This window comes from Anabas testudineus, chromosome 2, assembly GCF_900324465.2.
Source record: "Anabas testudineus chromosome 2, fAnaTes1.2, whole genome shotgun sequence".
In the NCBI taxonomy this organism is placed as follows: domain Eukaryota; kingdom Metazoa; phylum Chordata; class Actinopteri; order Anabantiformes; family Anabantidae; genus Anabas; species Anabas testudineus.
Genome location: NC_046611.1, coordinates 19,127,385 through 19,153,969, shown reverse-complemented (window position 1 = coordinate 19,153,969; position 26,585 = coordinate 19,127,385). Strand labels below are relative to the sequence as shown.

General features: G+C 39.2%; 1 protein-coding gene across 2 annotated transcripts in view; it reads left to right on the top strand.

Moving 5' to 3' along the window:
• The first annotated feature begins 576 nt into the window (after positions 1–576).
• Positions 577–26,585, top strand: part of cnksr2a (connector enhancer of kinase suppressor of Ras 2a) — a 45,588-nt gene continuing 19,579 nt past the window's right edge. For both annotated transcript variants that reach the window (XM_026361300.1, XM_026361299.1), the window contains exons 1-10: positions 577–713; positions 12,481–12,644; positions 13,923–14,125; positions 20,973–21,060; positions 21,551–21,592; positions 22,625–22,744; positions 23,812–23,871; positions 24,176–24,244; positions 25,148–25,294; positions 26,423–26,535. In XM_026361300.1, coding sequence (XP_026217085.1) covers positions 650–713; positions 12,481–12,644; positions 13,923–14,125; positions 20,973–21,060; positions 21,551–21,592; positions 22,625–22,744; positions 23,812–23,871; positions 24,176–24,244; positions 25,148–25,294; positions 26,423–26,535 — 1,070 coding nt within the window. In that variant the 5' untranslated portion in view covers positions 577–649. The remainder of the gene's footprint in view (positions 714–12,480; positions 12,645–13,922; positions 14,126–20,972; positions 21,061–21,550; positions 21,593–22,624; positions 22,745–23,811; positions 23,872–24,175; positions 24,245–25,147; positions 25,295–26,422; positions 26,536–26,585) is intronic.

Below are 26,585 nucleotides of genomic sequence, written 5' to 3'. Positions count from 1 at the left end.
CTTATATCTGCAGGGTTATACCGCTCCACAGGGAAATACACTAAGGTAACGCGCGGGAAGACACCCACGAGCCGCATGCACCGTGCAATGTGTGGGGATGGAGAGAGAGAGAGAGAGAGAGAGAGATGCTGTCGGGTGTTCAGTCCGGTGTGACTTATCTATCCTACACTGCCGCTACCGGTAACGGAGCGGCTGCGCACACACCTACACACACTCCTCTCTATCTCTGTCACACACACACACACACACACACACAGTGGGAGCGCAGAACCGGACTGGCGCACCAAATAACTAGGGAGGGAACAGAGAGAGGGATAGAGAGAGGGAGAGAGAGAGGCGACACATGTCAGATCGGATCGAGCAGGGGAATGTAGCGGATTCCGCTGCGCACACACACCCGGTCCGTCCCGCACTGTAGGCTGCGCTGTGTTAACGGGGCACGACACTGGGCTGAGTCAGGGGCGGGAGGAGGACCGGACCGGGACAGTGTAGGAACAGTCACCTGGCTACGGCGGGGGAGGCAGGGGACGAACGCAGGGAGGGAGGAGGGCGGGAGGGTCGGGGGAGGAGGTGTGCCCCGGCTGACAGAGCTTTTGTTTAGGGCGAACGCCACTTACGCACGACGGAGAGTCAGCGCAAAGTTTCCTCGATGGCGTTGGTGATGGAACCGGTGAGCAAATGGAGCACGAGCCAGGTGGTGGACTGGATGAAAGGTAGGCTCTAGAAACACACACACACACACACACACACACACACACACACACACATCCCTAATGCGCATGATCAATTAGTAGTCAAAAACCTCACCTGGCTGCACGTAAACCTACTGACACATACTCTGAGTGATCATGACTGATGAACGTTAATGCAGGGAAGACAGAGGCTGGCACGATGTTATGTCGCGTGGGAGGTGTGTGTGTGTGTGTGTGTGTGTGTGTGTGTGTCCATGCATCATCCTGGCACCTGATGATCACTGGGTGATGATGTAATGTGTGAGTGACAAGAGGAGAAGCACTGAAACTTCACTGGTGAGAGCAGAGGTGGGTGTGGAAACTTTTTACAGGGAAGCAGAATTAGTATATTAGTAGTGTTATTCAAATTAATATGTGTATCTGTATCTCCAAATAGCCTATAGGAAAAAACTGAGTCCTGGGCACAGACATGTTACTGGCCCCCCACCTGTCCTACATATGCTAATACTGTATAACAGCAAGCCAACCAGACCGAAAGAGAAACAGAGAAACTGCTGCTTGTAGTTTTTTTTGTGCTTCTTTGCTCTTGTTTATTGAATTTGAGGGCTGGTTTGCATTCGTTTGCAGCTGCTTTACTTCTTAGTCGTCGAAACAAAGATTAAAAACATTAAATTAGTAATTTCCTAAAGTATAATTCAGTTTTGTTTATAAGAATGCATATGATACCTTGCAGCGATCAGACCAGAGATTAAAGTCATGCATAATTCAGCACCACGCTGATTAGGTCTGTACCCAGCGGCTTGTGTGAACATTGTAAAACAGTTTTAAACATTAAAAAGAACTAGCTGTTACTGATATATTGCGCTTTTCAGTTTCCTCACTGCTGTTTGGCTTATTTTTTTCCCTGTGGGTAACTACTTCTACATGGTATAGACAGTGTAACATATACAGTACTCTACAGTTTCTGCAATAGACACCATAAGTGGTCTAAACCATCCACATCAGGTTTTGGTCCCTCAGAGATAAATGTCCCTTTAGAATTGGCTTTTGCCAATCATCATTTACCTCTCATAAGGTGTGACTTGCTCCCAATAACATCGTGCATGTTGGTAACAGATCAATTTGGAGCTGGAGCTGCGGTTGCAGTGCGAATATCACCCTGGCTTTACCAAAAAACACCTGCTACAAGGATCAGTCTGTTAATCAGATTTATTATGTAACGCTATTTCAAATTAACTTGACAGCCAAGTTTTAGCTGTGACACCAATACTGTAAGTTCTATTAAAAAAGTAATCCATGTCCAGTTTGGCAAAAACAGCCACTATGTGAAGGTCATTGAGAACTTTATAGAAGTCTGTTCAGATCGTAAAAGCAATTTGGCTGTAAACAGAGACTATAATTCTTGATTTTGTAGCAGTGAGTAATGTCTTCATATCCTTAGTTTTCCTCCCAATAGCTACTCAGAGCTCTACAGAAATGTATGGATTCTGGGAATGTTATAGGTGCTAAAACAAAACTAGAGGGTGTCTCTTTAAAGTGTTAAGCCACCCAAGACCTTAAGTAAATGTTTAGCACCAAACCCGAGCTTAAAAGGTGGCTGTAAAAATGTTTGCAGTTTGCTCCTCTGAGACAATGGAGTCCCTGGTCAAGCAGCACTCCAGACAGTTGTAAACCAGTTTCACTGCAGACATTTCAGCAGGACACGACAGTAAGACAGCATGCACAATAATAGGATCTTGCCTAAATGGAATAGTTAACATTATCAGTTACTTCTGTGATATATTACAAAATGTCGGCCGTTACAAGGCTTATGAGAGGCATGGTGCATTTTTTACACTAATTAGCAACGCACATGTCATGATCCTGCCCTTTATCTGTGCTGTGCTCCTGGTTTTTCCCCCTGCACGGTCACGTTCATCCTCAGTCTCTTCATTTTGCCATGCCTGGTCACCCTCACTCAGCCCCTCCCAATTGCTTTGTGCCACTTTCCCTCCATTTCTACCTGGCCCCACCCTGCTCCACCCACCACTCACTCACCTGCATTGCACCAGCACCAGCCACTATACAATCCCTCAGCTAGCATTCCCTGTTTGTCAGGTTGTACTTTTCATCTTGTTGGTTCCTGTTTTTTCCAAGGTCTGTGATTTTATTGTTATTTTGGTTATGGTTAGACCTGTTTGTCTGTCACCTGGTTCTGGATTTTGGACTTTGCCTGCTTGCTGGACGCTTTTGTTGTCTCTGACCCTGCTGGATTTGTTTCTCCCTGTTTGTTCTGGTAACTTTAGACGCTGTAAACCTTAACTACGCTCAGGTTTGCTCCCTGGTTCTTCTAATTTTTTACATGGTCAGTATAGTCACCTGTTTGATAAGACTTTCACTCACCCTGCCTGGTATCCTGCTGCTCACCTGAACTTTTACTTGCTGCCTGTCAACTAATATTTGCCTATTAATCCTTTTCTGACTGTCTGCCTTTTACCTATCGTCAGCCCCCCAACTTGCTTAAATCAGTAATTATATCAGAACTTTAGACTCTTTTTGTCTCAATTTGATTCCTCTATGTCCCTATTTCACACCAGAAATTGGTTCTAAACTGTAGCAACTAGTTCACAGTTGATCCTCTAGAGTTACCTTTTAAAAATATTGATGTCGATTTTTTCTTAAAATAAAACTCAGACATTTTAATTGTAAATCCACTTTGTGTGGTTATTTACCTACATCACTCCTCATGACACTGAGGCATGTGCAGTAACTGAATTACTTCCCGTGCTAAACTTCATTCAAAATGATGTTGTTGTGTACCCTTTACTGATATTGCCTTCTTATACTGCTTACACGATTACTCGTTGATCTGACCTTTTAAAACTTTGACTCTAATTTCATCACATTAAAGCCAGCACCACTGTTCGTTTTTCTCCTTTGGTGTGTACTGCAGTTAGAATGTCAAGACCTCAAAGCGCCACTATATTATTAGTTAGTTATTACTCATGTGAAACATGACTAAATTCTGGGCTTGGTGGTGAACAGGGACCAAATGATGCATGTGTACTATCTAATAATTTCGAGATATATTTTGTAGTAGACAATGGATTTTTAACTTGGCTCATTTGAGTGTCACACCAGTGAATGGTAGTAATGGTTCAGTAGAGAACCTACCAGTAGGCGAGTAGATGTGTTTTTATTGGTACGTGATAATTAAATGACATCTAGCTGTGATATGACAGAAGCCTAAAGCTTTGTTGTTCTTTTGTTGTCTGCTGTTCTTTCCACTCACCCCAACCGGTCAAGGCAGATGGGTGCCCACCCTGATCCTAGTTTTCTGCTGGAGGTTTCTTCCTTTAAAGGGGGTTTTCCTCTTCACTGACACCTAGTGCTTACTCAAGTGGGATGGTTGGATGTTCTATATAATGCTGTATAGTTATATTTTGTAAGGTCTTAAACTATAAACACTGTAAAGTGCCTTGAAATTACTTTTGTTGTCATTTGGGGCACTACAAATTAAATTGAATTTGAATTGAGAGACAATTTTTCTTCCATATTAGCCCATATCTATGGTGCCAAAAACTGCCAAAATGATTGATAACAAATGTGAGTGGGTGTTTAACTTATTTTAGTATTTAGTTTTTCTACTCTGAAGACCTTTTTTCAAAGTTAGATTTATTGACTTTAACTGACAGCATCTTCAACAGGCCAGTCAGTGTAATGTCATAAACACTGCACAATAATGCACCAGCCTACATAAGTTTATAAAAAGAATTGTCCACATGGTTGAAAATAACATCTAGCATATGACTGATTTTTTTTTGACCTTTAAATTTTTTACCTTTTGACCTACAGCAGCATCGTCATCAGGTCAATCATTGCTATTTGCAAATGCCAGAATACTGTGCCAAGTTGCATTATCACTTCACCAGATCCAGCAAACACAGCACGATGCAAAGTCCCACCCTTCACATAAACTGAGGAAAATGACTAATAATTACTAACATTAGCAGTAAGTGTTATTCAAAATGTTGGTTTGATGCATAAAAAGCAGGTCACAGAATCTGTTGACTCACATGCTTCAATAAAATGCAAATTAAATCGTGACAAAATTTATTTACATGATGTACTGTGTCAGTTTCTCAGAGCCTCAATACTGGATGGGTTATTGGCTGGTCATGTGCATAAGGCAAGTGTTTATATGTGTGTGTGTGTGTGTGTGTGTGTGTGTGTGTGTGTAGTTAGTGCGTGGGTGGATGGTGAGTTGTTCGTCTCAGACCGTCTGTGCAGAACAGCTGACAGACACACACCCGCTCCGAACAGAAGGCTCCACCCAGGTCCTCGGATATTTGTGTGCACACACACACATGTATACACACACACACATGCACAACACACGTTGCATGCCTTGGTGTGGTATTCGGTTCATGCTCTCTTGGGTGTGTCTTCGGCAACAGAGGAAATATGATACAGTATACTGTGTGTGTGTGTGTGTACAGTAACACACAGATCACATATGTCACAGGTATTTGGGGCCAAAAGGTCTGGCCATTGTGGACTTGGCAATGGCACCACTGAGTATGAAACAATAAGGGAGGGGTTCACTTCACCAGTAATATGAGAACTTACTGTACATTTGTGGGAATGCTGAGAATGTTTGCCTCATATCGTGTTATCTGTTCACAGAGGACGCCGGGAAAGATGTACCCAATTTTCCTTCCATGAGTTTGATTGCTAGACTTGAAAATCAGCAGTGAAATTGTTGTGACAGCATTGCCAGCACATCTGATGACACCACTTGCCACAACAGAATCCTGCCAGAGAGACAGCCCTTAGGATCAGAAGATGTTTGGACTGTGGGGTTGATCTTTATTGATTTTATTTTAAGACTCGACAGGGATTTAGATTGCTCAAAACATGAACCAGTTTGCATCAAATGTGTCAGGCATGGTATTATTTGGATAGTACAAGTGTTTGGATCACTAGGAGGCCGTGCAGACCATCAAAAGACACATAAGCATGATCAGCTATGGGTGAGGACATTTAGCATTACTCAGCGGTTGTCAGCGCATCAGTTAATGTTATTTTTCTATGATGTTCTTTCTTTCTTTTTTTTTTCATTTTTTTATTGCTATGCCACGCAAATGGAAAGTGCTGCAGCTGGAGGATGAAGCCAATCCAAGTAGTACTTTGAAGTGCAATGTTAACTGCCGGCTTGCAGATGCAGGCGCCAAAAATCCTGGCTTTGCATTGATTGACAGGTATGATTGACAGATCTCACAGATCATCTGCTGCTCTCTCCAGCTCCTAGACTTGTAGTGAGTCAGACTTCCAGAGCTTCTGCTTACATAATAAACAGTAGTTGTTCTCAGACATTTCTGCTGTGGCTGTAAAGAGTTTTAAAAATCTTTGCTTCATTTTCATTCAAAACTAGGTTATCGTGGTTTACAAAATAATCTAATTTAAAAAAAAAGGACATTTGATTAATTTTGTCCTTTGTGTTTTCTTAGCTCGTGGTAAAAAATTTTTTCCTTTGTAAAACAGAAATGCACAGCCACCTTCTGGGTATAATCTTATAATTTTATAATCTTAATAATTTTTTATTTTTTTTTACCTGGAGGAAAGTTGCACTCTATTTGAGTTACCTCCCTCTACAGTTTTCTCATGCAAGTCCTGTGCCTATTTGCTACGGTTGGCCCAATAACTGTATATTGGCGCAAGTCTAATGTAATAGAGAGAACAAATATGTAGACGGTCTTTCAGATGAAGTTTCTCAAACCATGTTCAACCAGGAAAGGGAAAAGAGCAAAAATATGCACGAAAGTACAAAAAAAAACTATTATTAATGGAGAGAAACTAGAACGTCTGGTTGTTTTCCGCCATGCACAATCCTACCAGGCACTGTGAAACACTGTGGTTCAAACTGGCAACCTTCTGGTCTAACACCTGCTAGGGGTTCTAACATCGTGCATTTACAAATCCCCGGCACAGCGATTGAACACTCATCTAACTTTTATTGTTACCGAAGCTTCAGAGTAACACACATAACAGGGAGGACCGGATCTTTTATAGGACTGTCAAACATCCCAGAAGTCACCGCAAAATCTAGCTTTATTAGATGCGTGTGTATGTGACAGAGAGAAAGGGGGAGTTTGTGGGAGTTTGGCTTGACTGCTGTTGTGAAAAGTGTGCCTCTGTGGGAGTAAAGTGTGTGAGTCAGCTATGAATCACACTTTTTCTGTACCAGTCAAACACATGCACACACATGAACTCTCTCACAAAGACCCACATATACTGTACATACAGAAATATGAGTGTGTGTGATTGTACAGAGACACCATTACACAACAAACCCACGCAGACACTGAGCTTGTGATTGTCAATTTGTAGGAAAATTTGAGCAGACACATTTTTACTGGATGTACGGCAGAACACTGATTCCCATCCAGTAGTCTGACTAATAATAAAACTAAAAAGTAAGTTTAAAGAAAAACAATCAAGAAACATAGTCAGACCATAAAAAAGATGTTTATATGTGTGAGCATTAGTTTGTAAGAAAATATAAAGGTAGACAGATTTTTGATGATGTTGAAATTATGACATAAAAGTCTGAATTAAGAATTAAGAATTAAGAAGTCTAATATGAGGAAATGTCAGAATTTGACTTCCATAAAAAGTAAGTTAAGTAATGCTAAAAACCACTTAAAATATACCTACACAGTTGAAATATTTGCTTTTGTAATAGTTTAACTAGTTAGCAAAAAGTAATAGCAACAGTGTTAGTAAGCTTAAAGCTAAGTGATGGAACAAAAAATATTTGACTGGTTAGGTAACAAGGTATGGTGGAGTGGTTGAAATAAATGGTTGTGGGTAAACAGTTTAGTTATACTTAAGTGAGTTGTGAAATATATTGTACTTAGCTAAAAGATAAAATGCTGGAATGAAGAAGATGCTGGCTAAAATGGAGAAATAACTGATGGAGGGATCGACGAAGGAGAATGAGTGCCGTGGGGGCACATATGACAAAAAAAAAAAAAAAAGATGTTGGGAACCACCACTGCAGAAATTAATGAATGCTACACAGCCATCATTATACTATATGTATATTAACTGTATGGCACCATTTCAGTTTGTGTGGGTGTGCACGCGCCCACTGATGTAACTTCAATTTTGACTCATCAGTATTCAGGGTATTCACGCTCTCCCTCACTGCCAGTGATAAGCGATGCTGATTATCAGTGATCTTTTGCCACACAGTGTATCTCCCTCCTTCTGCTGCTCTCTGTCGCTCTCAGCAATAGTAACACTCTGCCTGTGAGAGCCAACATTCTTTTAATCAGCTTCACGTTTATTAAGAACCAGCCAGCTATTAACACTCATTAAAACAAAAGTCTCGTTGTTGGAGGGGGGAAAAAGTGCTCAGGCGCCTGTGGGTAAAAATAGCAATACCACAATGTAAAAATGGCAAAGGGTAGGCCTAAGTGTGTATTACACTGATAGCTAAACCTATTTTTCGAAATACATGGGCATTATCTGCTACTAAAATAGCCCCAACACCTCTGGGACCTGGCTGCAGGGATTTTGGCCCCTTTTAGCCACAAGAGAAATAGCGGGATTCCTTTGCCACAGTTTAAAACTATTGCCACAAAGTTGGAAACACACAACTGTCAAAACATGTGTACTTTAGCATAGAAAAATGTCCTTAATTGGAAGCAAGGGACCTGGCCCAAGTCATTAAAAACTGCCTCAAAACAAAAGTGCACACATCATTTTATCCACGTATTGTACTTTAATAGAAGCACAAGTCCTGCACTCAGCAAAATATACAGTAGACATGCAGCACTGAGTGAGCTTAGATCATTATTATTAATAATGATTTACTGACATTTAAGCTACATTTGAATATTTTTGCTTTAGTTGGCGCAAATTGTAGCATCTGGGTAGTTTAAAGGTATATATTTTACTGTTGGGTGTGTGCTTACCTGCTTGCTAAGATTAAATGAGAATACTGATACTACTCTCGCGTCTTTGAATGAATTTTGAAATTGTAAAATAGCTAGCCTGGCTTTGTGCATCTCCCTCTTGTCATCTAAAACCTTTATGTCTACTGTATATTTACAGAAATGACACGTTTTGACTTTAATGAACAAGTCACATTTCTGAACTTTGTACAGTACCAGGGTAACTTTATTCCTCCTGCATCCATCCATCCATCCGTTATCCTAACCGTTTGTCCTCCAAAGGGTCGCGTGAATGCTGGAGCCCATCCCAGCTGCCAATTGGCGAGAGGCGGTGCACACCCTTGATAGGCCGCCAGTCTGTCACAGGGCCAACATTCAAAGACAGACAAACATTCAGACTCACATTCACACCTATAGGCTTCTTACATCCAGTCTTTGAGATAAGCTATCCTAATTATATTCATATTCTAGCTCTCAATGAAAGTGCTTTTTGTAATAAAGCAATATATTTGACCAGTAAAGTGTACACACATGTTTTGGACTAAGTTTATAGAGGAGTATTTAACATTAAAACCTCAACAGATACACATACCACACAAGTTAATCCGACTTTGTGTTGCATATTTACAAGGCTTTCTACCAAACTTGTGTACCTTAAGTGACCTGCACTTACCACTAAAGCCGGAAACTGAACCAATAAATCACACCCGAGGAGTTGGATGTCTTTATTCTTATCAAGTCCTTTCACGTTTGTTGTTGCTGAAGCTGTGAGTCAAGATATCACATCGACGTGAAATCTTTCGGGGTCCAGATAGCGGGATCAATTTGTCGAGTTTCCTTGCAAAATCAGATAATGGGGAAAAGACGATGCCCAATCTAAAAAAAAAGATTTCTGGTATGTCATTTTAAGACTGAAAAAAGCTTTATTTATGTTTCAAAAGATAAAATATTGCGCTTAAAAAAATTTCAAGCTTTTATACAAGCACAATATACGGCATTTTGGAAGTGAACGCTTCATTTAGACTTTAGATGAAGAGGGGAGGAAGCAGTGGGAGAGTGCAGAAGCCGACAAATGCTGTTTGCTTGTCACTGATGAGAGATGGAATTTGTGTGTGTGTGTAAGTGTGAGAAATACTTTGCATGCAATTTAGCAGCTGGCTTATGAAGTTTTTTTTTTCCCCTTTCATTTTTTCGCTCCCTCTCCTCATCCGCTCTCTTCCCATTCTGCCTTTTTCCCCATCTTTGTTAGCGTGGTTATGATAGATGAGTGTATTATAAAGCGGGGACTTGAAGCGGGGGAAATCAATGCTCATTCCTCAGAGGTGTGGGTGTGTGTGTGTGTGTGTGTGTGTGTGTTTGCCAGTTGGCTGTTTGTTAAGTGGTCAGAAGCTGGATACATTCATTGTTTTGGGAGCCAGGGGCTGCAGCTGAGCTGCTCTGTCTTGATCTGCTTTCCTTTGACTCAGCAAACGCACTCTGGCCAGGCGAACACACATACACAAACACTAACAATGCACGCACCCACCCACCCACTTGCATGCTCACACACTGGCAGATCTAGAGAGACATACTCTCACAACACAGACATTACACAATCCAACAGAGAGTCAAGACTTACCTGGATGGCTGCCTGATTGTCCATGTATTACCTTTTGTTCCAGTCTCACGACTCTGGTTTCAGGCACAGAGTTTGTTTTGGGTCCTTTGGAGACTTTTAAGTAGACAAACTCATAAATATTGCTGATCTAAGGGCATTTTTACAAGAATCATAATAAAAACGAATATGCATAATGCACCATCCTCTGTTGTCGTTTTGGTTACAGGTACACAAAAGGGTTCATGGTTGGGGATACAAATACAGTTTATTAAGCAAAAAGGATGAAGTGGTTCTGCACCATGCACACTTACTGTAAAATCACAATGGTTCTCCCTCAATTTATTCCTTTTGCATGGTCAAATAGGTCCTAATGTCATATTTGGTACATAAATTGACAGGGCTTGTTTTCTGCCATGTGTGTTTTCTGCTGTCTCTTAAAGCAAACTGTATTTCATGCTTCTATTTGTTCCATTTTGTAACAGCATTGTGCTGAAATCTACAAAACCGCAAACAAGCTCAAATGTCTCAAAGCAGCTGTTGTATTTTCTGAGAAATACTGGAAGAAGCTGCAATATAAAAAAAAAAAAAAAAATCTTACATCTTCATGTGCAGACTAAAAGAAATCCATCCTCCCCATAGGCAGACTTTGAAGGGGGGAACTGCTGGTGAAAGTACGGCTGATTAGTGCTTCTGGAGTGAAGCCCAAACCCTACTGTGTAATTTCAAGTAGGGATGTTTCTGGTTATCGATCAGGGGATGGACATGTTGAAGAGTGTCTGAGCTGTGCACGCTTGAAGAAGAATGATGGTGTTGTGGAGATGAGTCTCTCTCAGCCTATACGGTCCACTTATTTTCTCATAATTACCATAAAAACAAATGTGATTACTGCCAGTATACACTAAAAGCACCTTTAACCAACAGTGCAGCTGCTTTATACAGTAACAGTATAACTGTATACAATAACCCAACTAACCTGCTTGTACTGTTTACCACTTCACTTTTAATGGTATATAACACAGCAGAATAAATAGATATATAAAGTTGCTGTAAAACCATTCCTCCATAAATCACCTTGTTTAAGATGTGCCAGTACTTTCCAATTATTCCTGCATGTACAGCTTCTCATTGGCTGAACACAACTGAGGTAATTAACAGTGGGAAGGTCTAACACTAGCTAAAGGGATCAAGACACTTTCACGTCATAAAATACCGCCACAAGAAAAATACGGTTGCTAACAACTGCCTAAAGGAGAGCTTGAACATCATTATGCCGCTTGGTGTGTTTGTACTTTCAAGCTATTCTTAGTATGACTTTACAACCTGTAGATTTATCAAGACCAAGCAACACTATGAGGAAAGGCTTTTAAAGAACAGGTACACAGTGATTCTCACACTAAATCAAATGACAAGTTTAAAGCTTATGGGCTGTGACCTAATGTGATCAGGCTTTTACAAAGTGTATTTAAGATACAAAATTTACATCAAGGTGATATAATCTGTGAGATTATCTCACTGAACACATTGTACATCATAAGTATCAAAAACCTAGCTTATTTTCTACCACAATCCAGCCAAAGGAAAAATCACTTTGGCTATTTGTCAAAAGAAATGTGGTGATGATGAGATTTCAACATGAAAACAACAAGTGTAAGAGCCAGTGTCGATTCTGGTTTACTGCAGGAACATGGCAGCCTCTGTGAAAGGGGACCCGCTTCTTATATAGATATAAAAGGCCAATGTTAAGCTAAAGAAACTGCAGTGCTTCCTAATATGAGTTGAATACACAAATGAAAATATAATAAAATACTATATTCAGTTTCTGCAAACAGATTGCTCTAAACTGTCTGCACATTTAAGTAGTTGCGATGGTCTTGACCACAGTGATGGGCAGTTATTTTTGTCCAGAGAGGATGCTGTGTGCATCCGCTTAAAAAAGAAAGTACTATTACATTTTGTCAATTTTATTAATGCAAGATTTACAAGCTAAATTATGGATATAAATTACTCAAGTCGCTTGATTTTCATCGTACATTTAATATCAAGAAATATCCTGCAAACATCAATGCAGGATGTTTACACGCTTCTACACAGGAGCTTGTTTTTTTTTTTACCAGAAAATACTTAATGAGGTTTTGTTCCTGGTGCCTCAGATAAAAGACAACAATTAATTTTCCTTGTGGTCATGATCTAATTTTGGAAAACAATTGTGAGTGTACATATTGTGAGTAACCTTAATGTGTGTTTGTTTCAGGTCTGGATGACTGCTTGCAGCAGTATGTATGTGTGTTTGAGCGTGGAGGTGTGTGTGGGGAGAGGCTGCTGAGGATTAGCCATGCCGAGCTTGAAGAACTGGGAGTCTCTCGCATCGGGCACCAGGAGCTCATTCTGGAGGCTGTAGACTTGCTCTGTGCTCTGGTAACTTTCTTTGTCTGTGTTTGTGTGCTGGACTCTCATTAGCCAACTTTACAGCTGCAGCTTTAATGTATGCCGTTCTGCTTGAATGCACAATGTAACGGATTGCAGAAAGTAAATTGTCAGAGTGGTGCATCAAATCTGTAAATCTCCCAATCGCAACACTGACAAAAAAGTTAATTCTCAAAGTTTAACTGTGGAGTAAGAAGGATGAAGTGTGGGGATATACCGCAGTTTACTGCAATTGCTCTTCTTGTTTCTAATGAACAGAAGGAGAGACCTTGTTAATCAAAATCCAGAGGCTGCATTCTGTGTAAAATGCAACTCTGTATGAAGCTTATATGAGGCGACAGCAGCCGTTTAAATACTACATCCACCCTGTGGGTTTCTCCACACAGTGTATCCTTCTGATCAAATAGCTTTGTACTGAAAAGAATTTGGACAATATCTCATCGATTTGTCTAACTCAGTCTAATGAGCTTCAGGAGTAAAATACCAATTTATATTTATGGTGGCATATTTCTTGAATTTAAGTGCCGACTTAAAATTGGGAGAATGCAACTTCAAGTACTTCCCAATGTACAGAAAGAATTACTCTGAATCTGACAAATTGATAACACTTGCAACATACAATAAATTATTTAATAAAGTAAGTATAGAGTGGCAAGAGCTACGTTCACACATTCCAAAAGGTTCAAGGCTCTTTTTCTTGCCACAGTATATTAATTTTTTTATGTAAAAATATTATATATTAACAGCAACATTACTTTTAACATTTAGTTACTCCTTTCTGCAGCAGAACAGCTTCTTTAACTCTTTGTAAATTACATTACTGGGTTATTTCTACTGTATAAGCCTGATTATCATGCTGTATCTGGTGGAAGCAAAACTATTAGTTACTATTTAATTTCCTGTTGGGCAGCTTAATCTCTAACAATGCATAATTTCAAAAGCTAACCATATATTTATTTATTATCTATATATTTTTGTAAAAAACAGATTCTGCTAAATAACCCATGCCTATAGCTGTCACATTAGGGTATTGGACTTAAAATAAAGCATTTACTTAAAAAATAGAGTCAAAAAATGAAGTACAAGTACCTTGCCTAGTAATCTCTATTAAATATATATAATAGGAGCCATTAAAATGCACCAACCATCTTAAGAGAAGCTGGTAAACATGTTGACAAGTAATACTGTAATTTGTATTCATGGTGGTTCGCGATCTGAAGGTTCAGCTAATCTGTTTTTACCTCGGTTTGTGTGTGTATGTGTGCTCAGAATTCAGGACTGGAGACCGAGAGTGTCAGGACTCTGGCTCACAAACTCGGGGCCTCGGCCAAAAACCTGCAGAACTTCATTTCCAGCCGCCGCCGAAGCAGCCAATCGGAGAGCAGAACCTCACGACGGCTACCAAACGATCTGCTGACCTCCGTGGTCGACCTCATCACGGCCGCTAAGAGCCTGCTTGCCTGGCTGGACAGGTGATATGTTTAAAGACACACTCTTTTTGTTTTTCTTGTACGCAGGCGTGGTGTAGCTGGTATAACAGACAGCTGGCGGTGTGGCCGTCACATAAACATCCTAAATTAGCTTCATTTTTATAAATTTGATGTACAAGTATGCACATAAAACAGCTGAATAGAAACCCATCTACTTTTACAAATTCCTGTTATATTGTCCTTACTTCTGACAACATAATCATTGAGAACTCTCTGTCCTCTAATCTGTCATGTCCCAGAAATGATTGTTTGGGCTGGATGAGCCACAACAGTTTAATGTCTCACTTACTTTCATCTGGGCGTGACAGAAGCAATAATAATTAATCAACCAACTGATCATTAAGCCAGTCGTTCTTTATGGTTTTAAATGTAATTCAAATTTGCTTTGTAAGTACAACAGCGAAAAAGAAGTCAGAAGAGCACGGCACAGATTAGCTGGACCTCAGGACAGTGAGTGAGTATTTGTCAACAAACACTGAATCACTCTTAGAAAATTAATAATAATAATAATAATAAAAAAACCTCCTCAAACATAAGAAGGCTGGAAAATTCTCACCATCAGCTAAGAAAAAGTAGCAGTGTAAGTAAACTTGACGTTTGTATGTGGAGGTGCAAAAAAATAAATAAAAAAGTGTGTAGCAAAACGTTTAAATTAGATGACTTTTATATAACTCATCAAATTTATATATTTACATCAACGTTTTTGCAACTGAAGATGTTTCATAAAACAACAAATAACATCACAGGTAACAATGTGCTGTCGAGTTAAATGACTAAGTCAATTTGTTGATTGACAGGCAACTATTTATTTTGTTTTAAACGTCCTTGTGATAGCAAACTGAATATTTTAAGACTACTGGTCAGTCAAAACTAGATGCAAAGATGAATATGGGCATTTTCCAGTGTTTTGTGTCATTTCACAGACTAAAGGAGTAAGTGATTAATGATTAGTTGCCAAGAAACCAGTGAAATCAGTGCATCCCTAATACACATTGGGGGTGCACTGATTTCATTGGTTTCTCACTGCGAGACCTCTGTGCTCCAACACTTACAACAGTTTCTTCCACATTTTACTATATGTTGTTGTTGTAAATTCACTGTTTTGTTTTTGTAAATGTAATCAGGATTTTATTATTTAACATTGACAAGATGTCGTTATATCCATATTTATCCATATGTACTTGCACCTGCAAATATTTTTTTTTTTGTATTCTGGTTTTCTGTTTGTACAACTAAAGAACAAGTCTGCAAAACACAAACGCTCCGGCTCCGTTGGTTGTTGATATCGTTTGAGAAATATGTTTTTTTTTTTTTTTTAAAGGGATAATGTCAGACCTTTTTCTCACCATGTTTCCCTCGCTCCCGCTCTCTCGCTCTTTTCTTCTCTCTGTCACTTCATTTATTCATGACTCGACACGATCTCCTGCACACAACGCACACATCAGATACAGAACTAAAGGTCTTTGACATCAGTTCTTGAAAATGTCAGGCACCCACATCGGTCCTCAGGCCATCGAGACACAAACACACACACGCGCGCACACACACACACTTGTTTAATGCATAGAGCCATGTACACAAGCACACTCAGACCCATAGAAACACCCACACAGTCAAACACACACTTGCAGACGTACTCCCACGTCTGCACGCACTGACACACACTTATGCAAGTGCACACGCAGGTCGCCCACGTACTGTGATGCAACTGTAAATGGCAAAGCGACATTGAGAAAGGGATAGACTCAGCAGAGCTGGTGCTCTTTATTCCTCAGATGTTTGCAGACGTGGTCAAAGGCGCATTTTTAGGTGTTAATCCTGCCTATTGTACATATTACTATTGAGAGAAGAGCGTTTTTTCTGTTATGTGAGGACCTCCTGGTAAATTTAACAAGCATGTGATCCCACCAGAGCTTTTATTTCAGTCCAATCTCCTCTTTAAAAATTGATTTTTACAGCCTGAGAAGAACAAATGAGCAAGTAAAACAAGCTGATTTTTTTGTAAGTAAATGAAAGCTACGTGGTGGATGATGTTGAATTCATTAATAGACACTAATGATGTGGAAAAGGTTATGATTTCCATGCGTGTTGGGCTAGAATCTGTCTAGTTTTATTGCCCACATGATGACTCCCTGCTAAAAGGTTTACAACAGACACAAATTAGCATAAAGCATGCTACAAATGAACTTTTATCTCCCTCTGATTGCTGGTTATTAGACCTCTCAGGGATGGAGGGAAATCAACAGTCCAGCACTCAGGCAGCCAACGTGCAGTGTACAGCATGTTCTAGTTTCTGTCTAAATGACTTGCGAAGACATTTTGCAGCCTTTTCATGTGTAAAATAACAGTGTAGGTTCAGCACAGACGATCTTTTCTCGTCTCTGATGCTGTCATGTCTGATAATTCTCTCTCTCTCTCTCTGGGCTGATAAACATAATTTTCGTCTCCACGCAGACGTCAGATCGACACACACACACACACACACGCACACACACACACACAGCAGAAGGCAAACCTTTTTTCTGAAGCTGTCAGGGAGAAAAGTGAAATTATCCTTCAACGTTGACTGAAATTTGTAGTCATGTTTCTGTTTCTTTGAACTCTTTATACGCAAATTTAAAAGCACCAGCCTATGAATTAATAACACGGCCTCAGAGACTTGAATTTATACGTGATGTATTTTGCTTCATAATGCACTAGTAGTTATTTTATTTGTGCAAACTATTTAAAATTGAATCTTAACATGAGCGACATGTTAACATTAACATGAGGGCTCAGTTGTATTGAGTGAAGTGAGTAATGTGCAGTGGGGAGTAACTGAGGAGTAACTTAGTGTTGTGATATTTTGGGATGCAACATACTCAAGTGTTTGATGAGCTAAATTCACGTTTCCCTCAAGAATGAGAAATCATCGTGGCCCCGAACAGTTTATTGAATGTTTTCCTTGGATGTGTTGTGACTTCCTGGATGAGGCGTTGTTGTGCTCTTGGACTAATTTTAGACAACTGGAAGTTTCAGTATTGTTCCAAGTCTTCTCCATCTGTAGTTAGTGCCTCTCTCTGTGTAGCCTTAAATTCAGCTTCAGACCCTTCACAGACTGATCAGTGCAGTTTGGTAGGTGGGTGTTGAGATGTGGTAACTACTGTAGGGGGGTGAATACGTTTTCCATAAAATGTTTCTGAAGCAAAAGTCGCTTAGGTTGTTTGAATCTGTATTTAGATAAGTGTGTGATTTTACTCAATATAAAATAGAAAGGTTGGTGATAGTCACATTCAATTCTACTGTGGTACTTTTCATTATGATCCTGCAATATTATGTTTACTGCAGATTTAAAAAAAATATATTTTCTACAATGTGGCTTTCTGTAATATCTCTGAATTTCAAAGGTAAATATTAAGTGGCATCATTAAATGCATGCTGAATTAACTTTTAGCAGTTCCTGTTCACACTGCACAGACAACTATGTTGAACTACTAAGGTCTCGAGTTGTAAGAAGTGTTATTTTCTACGATTTCTAAGTTGATTTATTAGTGTTAATTTGTAATGTACATCACGGATTGATGTGATGATGATCAGGAAATGTCTAAAGTCCGATACAAATCCAAAAATGTCTATCATGCCTGTGTGGTCAAATTTGACTGAGTTATGACTCTGATCTGAAATCTGATGCAAATTGTAGCAATCGGGACTGAACAGGTTTTGGTGATTAAATTAATTATTTTGCAACTCATGTAGTTAGGACTTTCAATAGTGTGTGTTTTCTGAGTGTTTTTTTTTTTTTTTTGAGAGAGAAACAGTCTGTGTAGCCTTAGGTCCTGCGTATATATAGCACTCAGCCTCAATACTGATGACCCAAATCACACACACACATACCACAGATAAATCATACACCAGAGTCTGTGGCTGAATTTAAATCTGGGTCTTTAGAACAATGAAGCAAAGTCATATGGTGTGTGTGTGTGTGTTTCTAATGTTTATTACATCACATCAAAAAGTGTCATTAACCCCTGAATGTGCACTGTTTAATATGACTTTGCTGCACATATATAATAATTAGCACTGATGCCCCTTTGTATGCAGTCATTATCACCCCATTAGCCACAGCATCTATCTTACTGTTTGCACCTTGTTCAAACACCTCGTCTAATATGGGACAACACACTTTAGGCCTCACTTATGCACGTTGTGTTTGCACAAAAAAATTGTTTAAAGACTTTCTTCTCACAGGAAAATGAGGCTCATAAAAACAAACACAGTGTGCACACTTTAGTGGAAACTCTGACCATGCAAACACACTGAAAACATTAGAAGCTGACAATGCCAGAAGCAAAGTGGCACAATAAACCCAAAGTGGTCTAACAACAGTCCTTACAAATTTTATTTCAATCATTTAAAAAAACTAAGTCATTAAAAGAGTTTTTTTAAAGTTATTTTCCCAAGCCTGGGTTGAAATGACAAGTAGTCAGTGTGAGGTAAGTAAATTAGTACACTGAGAACAGGACTGGCCCATTTATCTGGTTCCCTAATGCAGCTTCATTCATCCAGCCACCGGAGCTGTGTCCTCTCTGTGGGAGAACATTGCTGTTGCGTTTCCACTTAAAGAAGCAAGACGTCAGAGCAACTTTTCTCCAGAGTCCTCTGAACATACCTGGAGTGGTTTCGATTTCAGAGCTGGTAGTGTTCATAATACGTAAATGTCTAGCTTTTTTTTTTTTTTTTGTAAGTCTCTGTTCCCCCTTAGACTCAGGACTCAGACTCACCTTTAAGTTAAACTGAGTTTCATATGTTTTACCCTGGTGTCTCTAGACTGCATTCACAATGGGTTTTTCATTAATCATTATAATAATGATAACATGTGCATAAATGGCTCCAAATGATGCATCACTAATACTCAGCTGTGACGTGACGTGTGCCACAGTTTTATCAGTGAGGTTGAAGAGAATCGTGGTTTAAGATGTTAAAGTCAGTTTTGACAAAAACTCTAACTTAATTCACACACTCACTGCTGTGACGTGATTTAAGAGCTGTTTATGTTCTTTTCTATCACAGTACATTAATGGTGTTGAAATGGTTAAAAGCCTATTACCGACAGTCTTTGTTGAGTCAAAGAAGATCTGTCACTTAAACATAAACATAAAATGTTAGCATACTGTGTATGTAAAATATTCTGTAACTCAAATATTTTTGGTGATATGGCACAGTTGCAGTTATATAGGTGAAAAAATAACAAATATTTGTCAGCATTGGTTTCGGTTAATTTATGTTTACAGGTGAGCTAAAGTATATCCATTGAAGAAGGTTAACAGTAATTAAATAAGATGTCCTTCTCGACGTTTGGCAGCTAGTCGATGACAGATAACCACCTGTGACCATGACAACCGGGATGGATTATACTACGACTCTGTGAGCTGTGTAGGTTCTCCATATTGAAAATCAAAAGTGTTACCTGATCCAAACAGCCAGTCGTTAGAGAGACAGGGGAGACGTGATATGGGGATAATGGTGCCCAATTATGGACAATCTCCCCTGGAAGCCATTTACAGTTTGCAATACAAGTGCCACAAATAGTTGTGTAACAAATGGAGAAAAAAAGAAGAGAGACAGAAGAAGATCCAGAGAGAGAGAGACGTTGAAACCCTGGCTCCTATCTCATCCCTGTATGGTGTGAATTGCGTGCTAATGTCAGACTGTCCACTTTGGAGCATTGCAGTAATAGTTGGATTTCACCATCACACATGTACCAAAGACATGTGTTTTCACAATTTTCAGATTTATCTCCAGATTTAACTCCATCAGTCGATTAAGTGGTTAGCCCATGAAATGTCTGGGAGTAGTGACAATATCCATCCCAGTTTCTCCAAGTCCAGTGCAGATGATTTGTTGTGTGAAGTCAACAGTCAGAAATCCAAATAGAGTTGGTTTACAAAGACATTCAGGAAACAAAAAACTCAATAAGAAGAAAAAAAAAATCTCAAGATGGATGAAATAAGTCAATAATAGTCCAGGACTATTGGCTGGAGTGTAGTGTAATGAACAGTGATATAAGTGATACATGATTATTGATGACAGAAGCAGAATATTATGATATATGATATTTTGTTTTCTTGAAATATGATTAATAACTATCAAAACAGTTGATTTCTGTTTTTAGAATCAGTAAACTCAGCTAATCGTCGCATCTCCACAACAGGCTAAACAATTAATTTAACAACAAAGAACTGACTAACTGATAAAGTAAATAATTAGTTTCATCGCTTTTTAACACAGACATTTTTTGAAGTAGAAGCTACAGTCTGGAATAAAAATATGATAAACATTGTGTTGCCATAAGTTTCATAAATTCATTATTAGGTAAATAATGAATCTGTCAATTGATTACTTATTCACTCTACAGTACTGTGTAAAATGCAAATACAGTTATGTTAAAAGAAGCATTTCTAAGGCAAAGCTACGATATCTAAAAGCTTGTATAAACCAGCTAATAATATATATATAATATAATATATAATAATAATAATAATAATAGTCCAAAGCTTTTTCAGTAAATTAATCAACTAATTGTTGCAGCTCCATCTGCATCTTGTCTTATTTATAATGCATATACACTTCTTTTCAGTTAGGAATCAGTCTTGCACTGCTTCCTCTAAAGGTTTTGGACCCACTAACAAAAACGATTCTTATGTGGCTACGTGAAACCTGTAGTGTATGTGCACACAATGTCTGTCTCATGTCAGCTTCTTCTGCCAGTGCTCCTTTCATATCCTGTGTACATTATCTAATGCAGCAGAAACATTATAAGACATCGTGGTGTGTTATCTGTTCCTCCCAGGTCGCCCTTTGCTGCAGTGGCAGACTACTCCGTAACCCGAAATAATGTCATTCAGCTCTGCCTGGAGCTCACCACCATTGTACAGCAGGTGTGTGGAACTGTGCCTGCCCGAGTGTGTGTGTGTGTGTGTGTGTGTGTGTTTCCAAGCTCTTATTCTCCTCCACTTGAAGTGAGTGTCAGAGGGGAGCTGCTGTGGGTTGTCATATCCCCCTATGAACGGCGTGTGTGTGTGTGTGTGTGTGCGTGTGTGCGTGTGTGTTTGTGTGGGTGGGATGCAGCAGCCTCCGACTCGCTTGCTTGCTGATCTTGAGTGAGACTTGATTCTTGGCTATTTATGTCTTCGCAGTCTGTCTTTTGTATGACTGATGTCTGTATAAATAAAAGATAAATGTCTGTTTGCGTGGGCGTGTTTTTTTATCTGCCAGGCTATAGAGTGTGCAGGTGGAGCATTCAGTAACGTGAGGCCTAGACAGTATAGAGGAGCAGCAGCGCGAGCGCTATGAAATGCTGTGTGTTTGTGAATGTTTACTTGACAGGATGTACCGCTAGCTCTACATTAAATTCTCCTTGTCCCTCAGGACTGTACAGTGTTTGAGACGGAGAACAAAATCCTTCATGTGGTGAGTCCTGTTTCCTCAGCCAGCTGTTGCTTATGCGCTCTGTGTTGATGTCTAGTCCTCTATTCCCACCTATTCACTCATACCATACTCCACAAACACAGCAACTCAAGAACCAGCAAAGCTCATCCATTATTTTCTTTTATTGCCAACATGATTGATACCACACTCAAGCTTGTCTGTTAAGTGTTTTTAAGTATTAGCTTAACATAAAGAATGGGACCAAAACCCATTGAACTGATATTTTTCACAGCAGACATTTTGACATGTCAAGCAGAGGTGTTACTAATACAATCATTAATTGCAGGACTTTATTGGAGTAATGGCTGGAACGGAGCCATCAGTAAGATTATTAGTTCCACTCGTGCTTCGCTGTTATGACAAGTCACCATGTCTGCAGCAAAAAAGAAAAAAAAAATCAGATTCATTTGGGAATAACAAAGAAAGAAGAGTGCTCTGATGCTAAAATGGTATTTATGTTCAGATAGCTAAATCACATGCACAGGGAAAAAACAGTAAATGTTCCTGGAGCAATCTTAAATTTTAAATATGATAAAGCTTGAAGGACTTTTTTTTTTTTACTTCCAAAATGAACCATAGCAGATGAAGTTTGAAAGCCACTGATCATTCCTAAAGCGCCACAAATTATATTGATACATTTTAATTTTTGGGTAAAAAGACTAATACTGTAGAAGACAGGTATCTCAGGGGAAAAAATAAAACCAACCAACTGTGACTAGATACAGCTTACGATATAAGATCATTTAGATTTCAGACATCTGCTGCATGCAAATGCTATTTTCCTCAGAAACACTACAAAAAAAAAAACTCTTAGAAACACAATCAGTTAGATCTTATGTGGCTGCAAGAAGAAACTCTGTTTATTAGACATGCAGTCTCACTTTGTCAAAAGCAAGGTACATGTTGTTTATCCTTTTTCTAGTTTTAATTTCCAATTTCTTAATAAAGCACCAGCAGTCATCCTGTTTTAACAAAGACTCTCTCTGTTTCTCATTTCCTCCTTCTTCTCTGCAGTGTAAGACTCTGTCAGAGGTGTGTGAGCACATTGTGTGTGTGTCTTCAGACCCGCTGGTTTCCCAGTCAGCCCACCTCGAATTGGTTCACCTCACCAACATCAAACCCTCTGAAGGCCTGGTAATGACTCAGTTTGTTTGTGTCCATACTGAGATTGGTGTTGTTTAAACTGGTATCCTCTGGTTTAATTTTTTCTTATGAGTTTGACATTACAAATATTGAATGCTTGGTTAAATGGTGCTGATATTTTTCATGTTTCATTTTCATGTTTAATTAGAGGATTAGCTAGTTGGCTACAGTAAAGCACAGTGAGCACAGAAAACCATTCTGCCATTTAGGTCTTCTCAAATATGTGTCTAATATTATAAAATATAATGTATTAAATGTAATTTGATCAGTCCACAGTCTTGTTAAACAGGAAGAGGCACCACCTAGTAGTGCAACAGGTTACCACAGCAAACTATAATAGGTTATAAAAGGTTCATCACATCACATACTGTATTGTCGTCGTCTGCATTACTAGTCCATATATTTTTTATGAATTCAACTATTAACAACCAATAATCAATTAATTATTGACATCCAAATATAATAAATTCTAATAATATGTGCCCCTTTAAATAATTAACTAGCAGCATTAAGAGTGGATCAATCTTTTTCAATAACAGAAATCTAAAGCATGATGTGTCATTCAAGGAAAAAAAGAGAGATACAGTAGAAAAGACTTTGTAAAATGTATGGTTAGTGTTATTAATGGCGTCTTCATTGTGTGAAGACGCCATTAATATCCACTCCTAAGGATATTAATGAACATAACAAGCACAGAAGACTTCCCAGTATACAAAAGACACAGCCCTCCTTTTATGTTGCTGCACCGAAGACCAACTGTTTTTGTATATAGAAGCTAATTAAGCAAAAACTGTAATAACCAAATATATAGTTTTGTACTGGGTTTGTGCTTTTACTGGTACTTTAAGTGCGGTGCTGTTTAAAACAAGCATTCTTCCAAATTGCCTTGTCATAGTGTCTAGATAAAAACTGCTTTTAGCATTAATATTGTTAATGAGTAGCCATTCATGACACGCTCACAGACACAAGAACTTACATTTGTTCCACTTTAACATAAAAAGTTCCTTTTACTCGATCTGAACCCTCTTAATCAAACTTTTTGTTCTTCCATCCATCAGGGCATGTACATCAAGTCCACTTATGATGGCCTCCATGTGATCACAGGAACCACCGAAGGGGTAAGAGCCTCACAATCTATAAGCAACTGCTCATACTGTATATTCACGTAAATAAACTACTCCCACCACGGCTGGGGTTTGTAGTGTATAGAGCCAGTTCTTTTTTCACAGTATCTGCAAAATGACATCATTTGGATCCACAACAGTGTCGCAGTTTCCACAGGGACAAATGCAAGGCGATCCTTCTGTTATATTAGAGCTTCTTTCAGTGCACTTTGTTGTGAAACCTCCCCGCTCTGGTATGTAGAGATCAATAAACTCAGATCAATTTATAGTCAACAGTTTTCTTTCTCTTGCTCTGTAGTCTCCAGCTGACCGCTGTAAGAAGATCCATGCGGGAGATGAAGTCATTCAAGTCAATCACCAGACCGTGGTGAGTTAGTGTGTGTGCGCTCCAGTATCTTTATTTTTTACTTACTGTACAGTTGTTCTGACTGTTAAAGTTTCACATTTGACATGTTTAAAGGGACATTTAAACTTTTTCAATCAATATAAAGCTATTTAAGAATTTGACCTATTGATGAAATTGACCAGTGTTAAGAATGTAGCAGCTTTTTATTTTGCATGTTTTGTATATGTAAACAAATATGTTCAAGTAATGATCGTTTCCATTATCAATTTATCTGTGATCTATATCTGAACCTATCCTAGAACACTTGATTAAATGTCTTATTAACAAACAGTTAGAACCTTTAAAATGTTCTGTTTATTACATATAAACCTGGGAAAGCAGGTAAATGCATGCAGCATGCATTGCAATCACGTCTTCTGTTCCTTGTCTTGCTTTTTGATAAGATCTTAGATCGATCCAGAAATGCAATTAAGAGTACGTTTGTTTCTTTTAATAAGAACGTTATCGCCCCACACAGAGCAGATGACTAACAAGTTATTAAGAAGTCGTTGTGAAAAAGAGTGAAGCCATTTTTTAAATTGTGTTTACAGTAGGTTTTTGAAAACAAATCTCATAAACAATCCGAGTTGCCGTGGGATTTGTACGGATAGTGGCTAAAAATGTAGAAAGATGCTTTGTTTTTAAATTGAGGGCAGGTTACATCACATGAAAGCTCTATAGATAGACTCACCACCTCCACACCCACTTGCTTAGCACAGAAGGCTCAGTAAGCAAGATCCAATCACGATGTGGACACAATTCAAACTTCATGCTGAATATAAATGCTAGACACACTGCTCATCTGATGGCGATTGCATTGTTCATCGTATGATATTCTCCAGCTGGTCTGCTGTGTGCCTTAACCATGTCCTCTCCCATCCACAGGTGGGCTGGCAGTTACGTAACCTGGTTGGCTCGCTGAGGGCCGATAAAGGCGTCGTGTCCCTGACCCTGAAGAAGCGTCCGCAGAGCACGCTCAGCTCCGCCCCTGCACTGCTGAAGAACATGCGCTGGAAACCCCTGGCTCTGCAGGTGGGGCCAGCTCTACCTTTTATAGACTTTATTAAAGCGCTGCACTGGCCCACATAATTCCCCACAGCATCCACTCTCCCCGTACAACTGCCGCCAAAGCGTGTAATTAGGTCAGGGTGGCAGCACGGTTTTGTTTGCCAGCTGAAACACATTGTGCGAATGGGGAGGGAAAAGTGATGGCACTCGCCACCCGCATTCCCAGTGCTCCCACAAATTATGAAAATGTATCTCCCCAATTAACACTTAGTATCTCCACAATCAGAAGGGAACTCAAAGGAAAACAGTTTTCGCGTGCCCTCCGTCACCACCATGTGTAGCAACATTAACCAGAGATATATTTTTTTCAAGGATAATTTGGGTTTATTACAACTTGGGTCTTATTTTTATGGTTTTGGCCATTATCTGTGTTGCAAGATAACAGTGCAGTAACCAAATAATTACTATGATCTGGGAACAGCAATATTGCTACAATATTGTCCAACTGGGCACAAAACACAAGCAGTAAGACAATCAGACACGTTATAAACTGCTTATCCATTATCTAAGCCATTTTATTTGAAGGTAAGATTGAAAAAGAGTACTATATTTTTACATGTGCAATGGACTATCATTAAGGGGCTGCTACATGTTTAAGAAGTCTTTATAGCTACTGGGACTTGCAGCTTCAAACATCAGTGGTGTTCATTTTGGCAGCAAACTCTGTTGCTTAGACTTTATGGTTATGAGACTGAGTTTTACTCATTGAATTTGCAGCCTGATTTGTCAATTTAACCAAACGTGTAACAAAGAAAAACTGGAATCTGTAAATATTTTGAGAAATATGCATATTCATTAATAGGTCACTTGCTTTTTTTGTGCATTACCTTTGACCAGTTTTCTTCCATTGTTTTTTTCTCTTAAGATTTTCCTTTTCCATTTAGAGGGTCTAAAGACAGAAGGTGTCATACGATTGCAGAAGCGCCTTTAGCATTTGTTTAAAGTTTGTTTTGTATGAAATTGGACTTAAGTAGAGCCTTTTAATTACTATTAACTTGCTAAATACTGTAGGACTGATGCAAGACATCTGCCAAAAATCTGTAATAAATAAATAAATAATGTGTCCTAACCTCATCCACTTGCTTTCTGCAGCCAACCAGAAGCCCAGGCAGCAGTTCAGCCACACCCTCAGGCACACCTACCAAGAGCTCCGCCCTCCAGGACCTTTACATCCCCCCTCCACCCGCTGAACCATACACACCCAGGTATTGTAGTGTGTGTGTGTGTGTGTGTGTGTGTGTGTGTACTTGCAAAG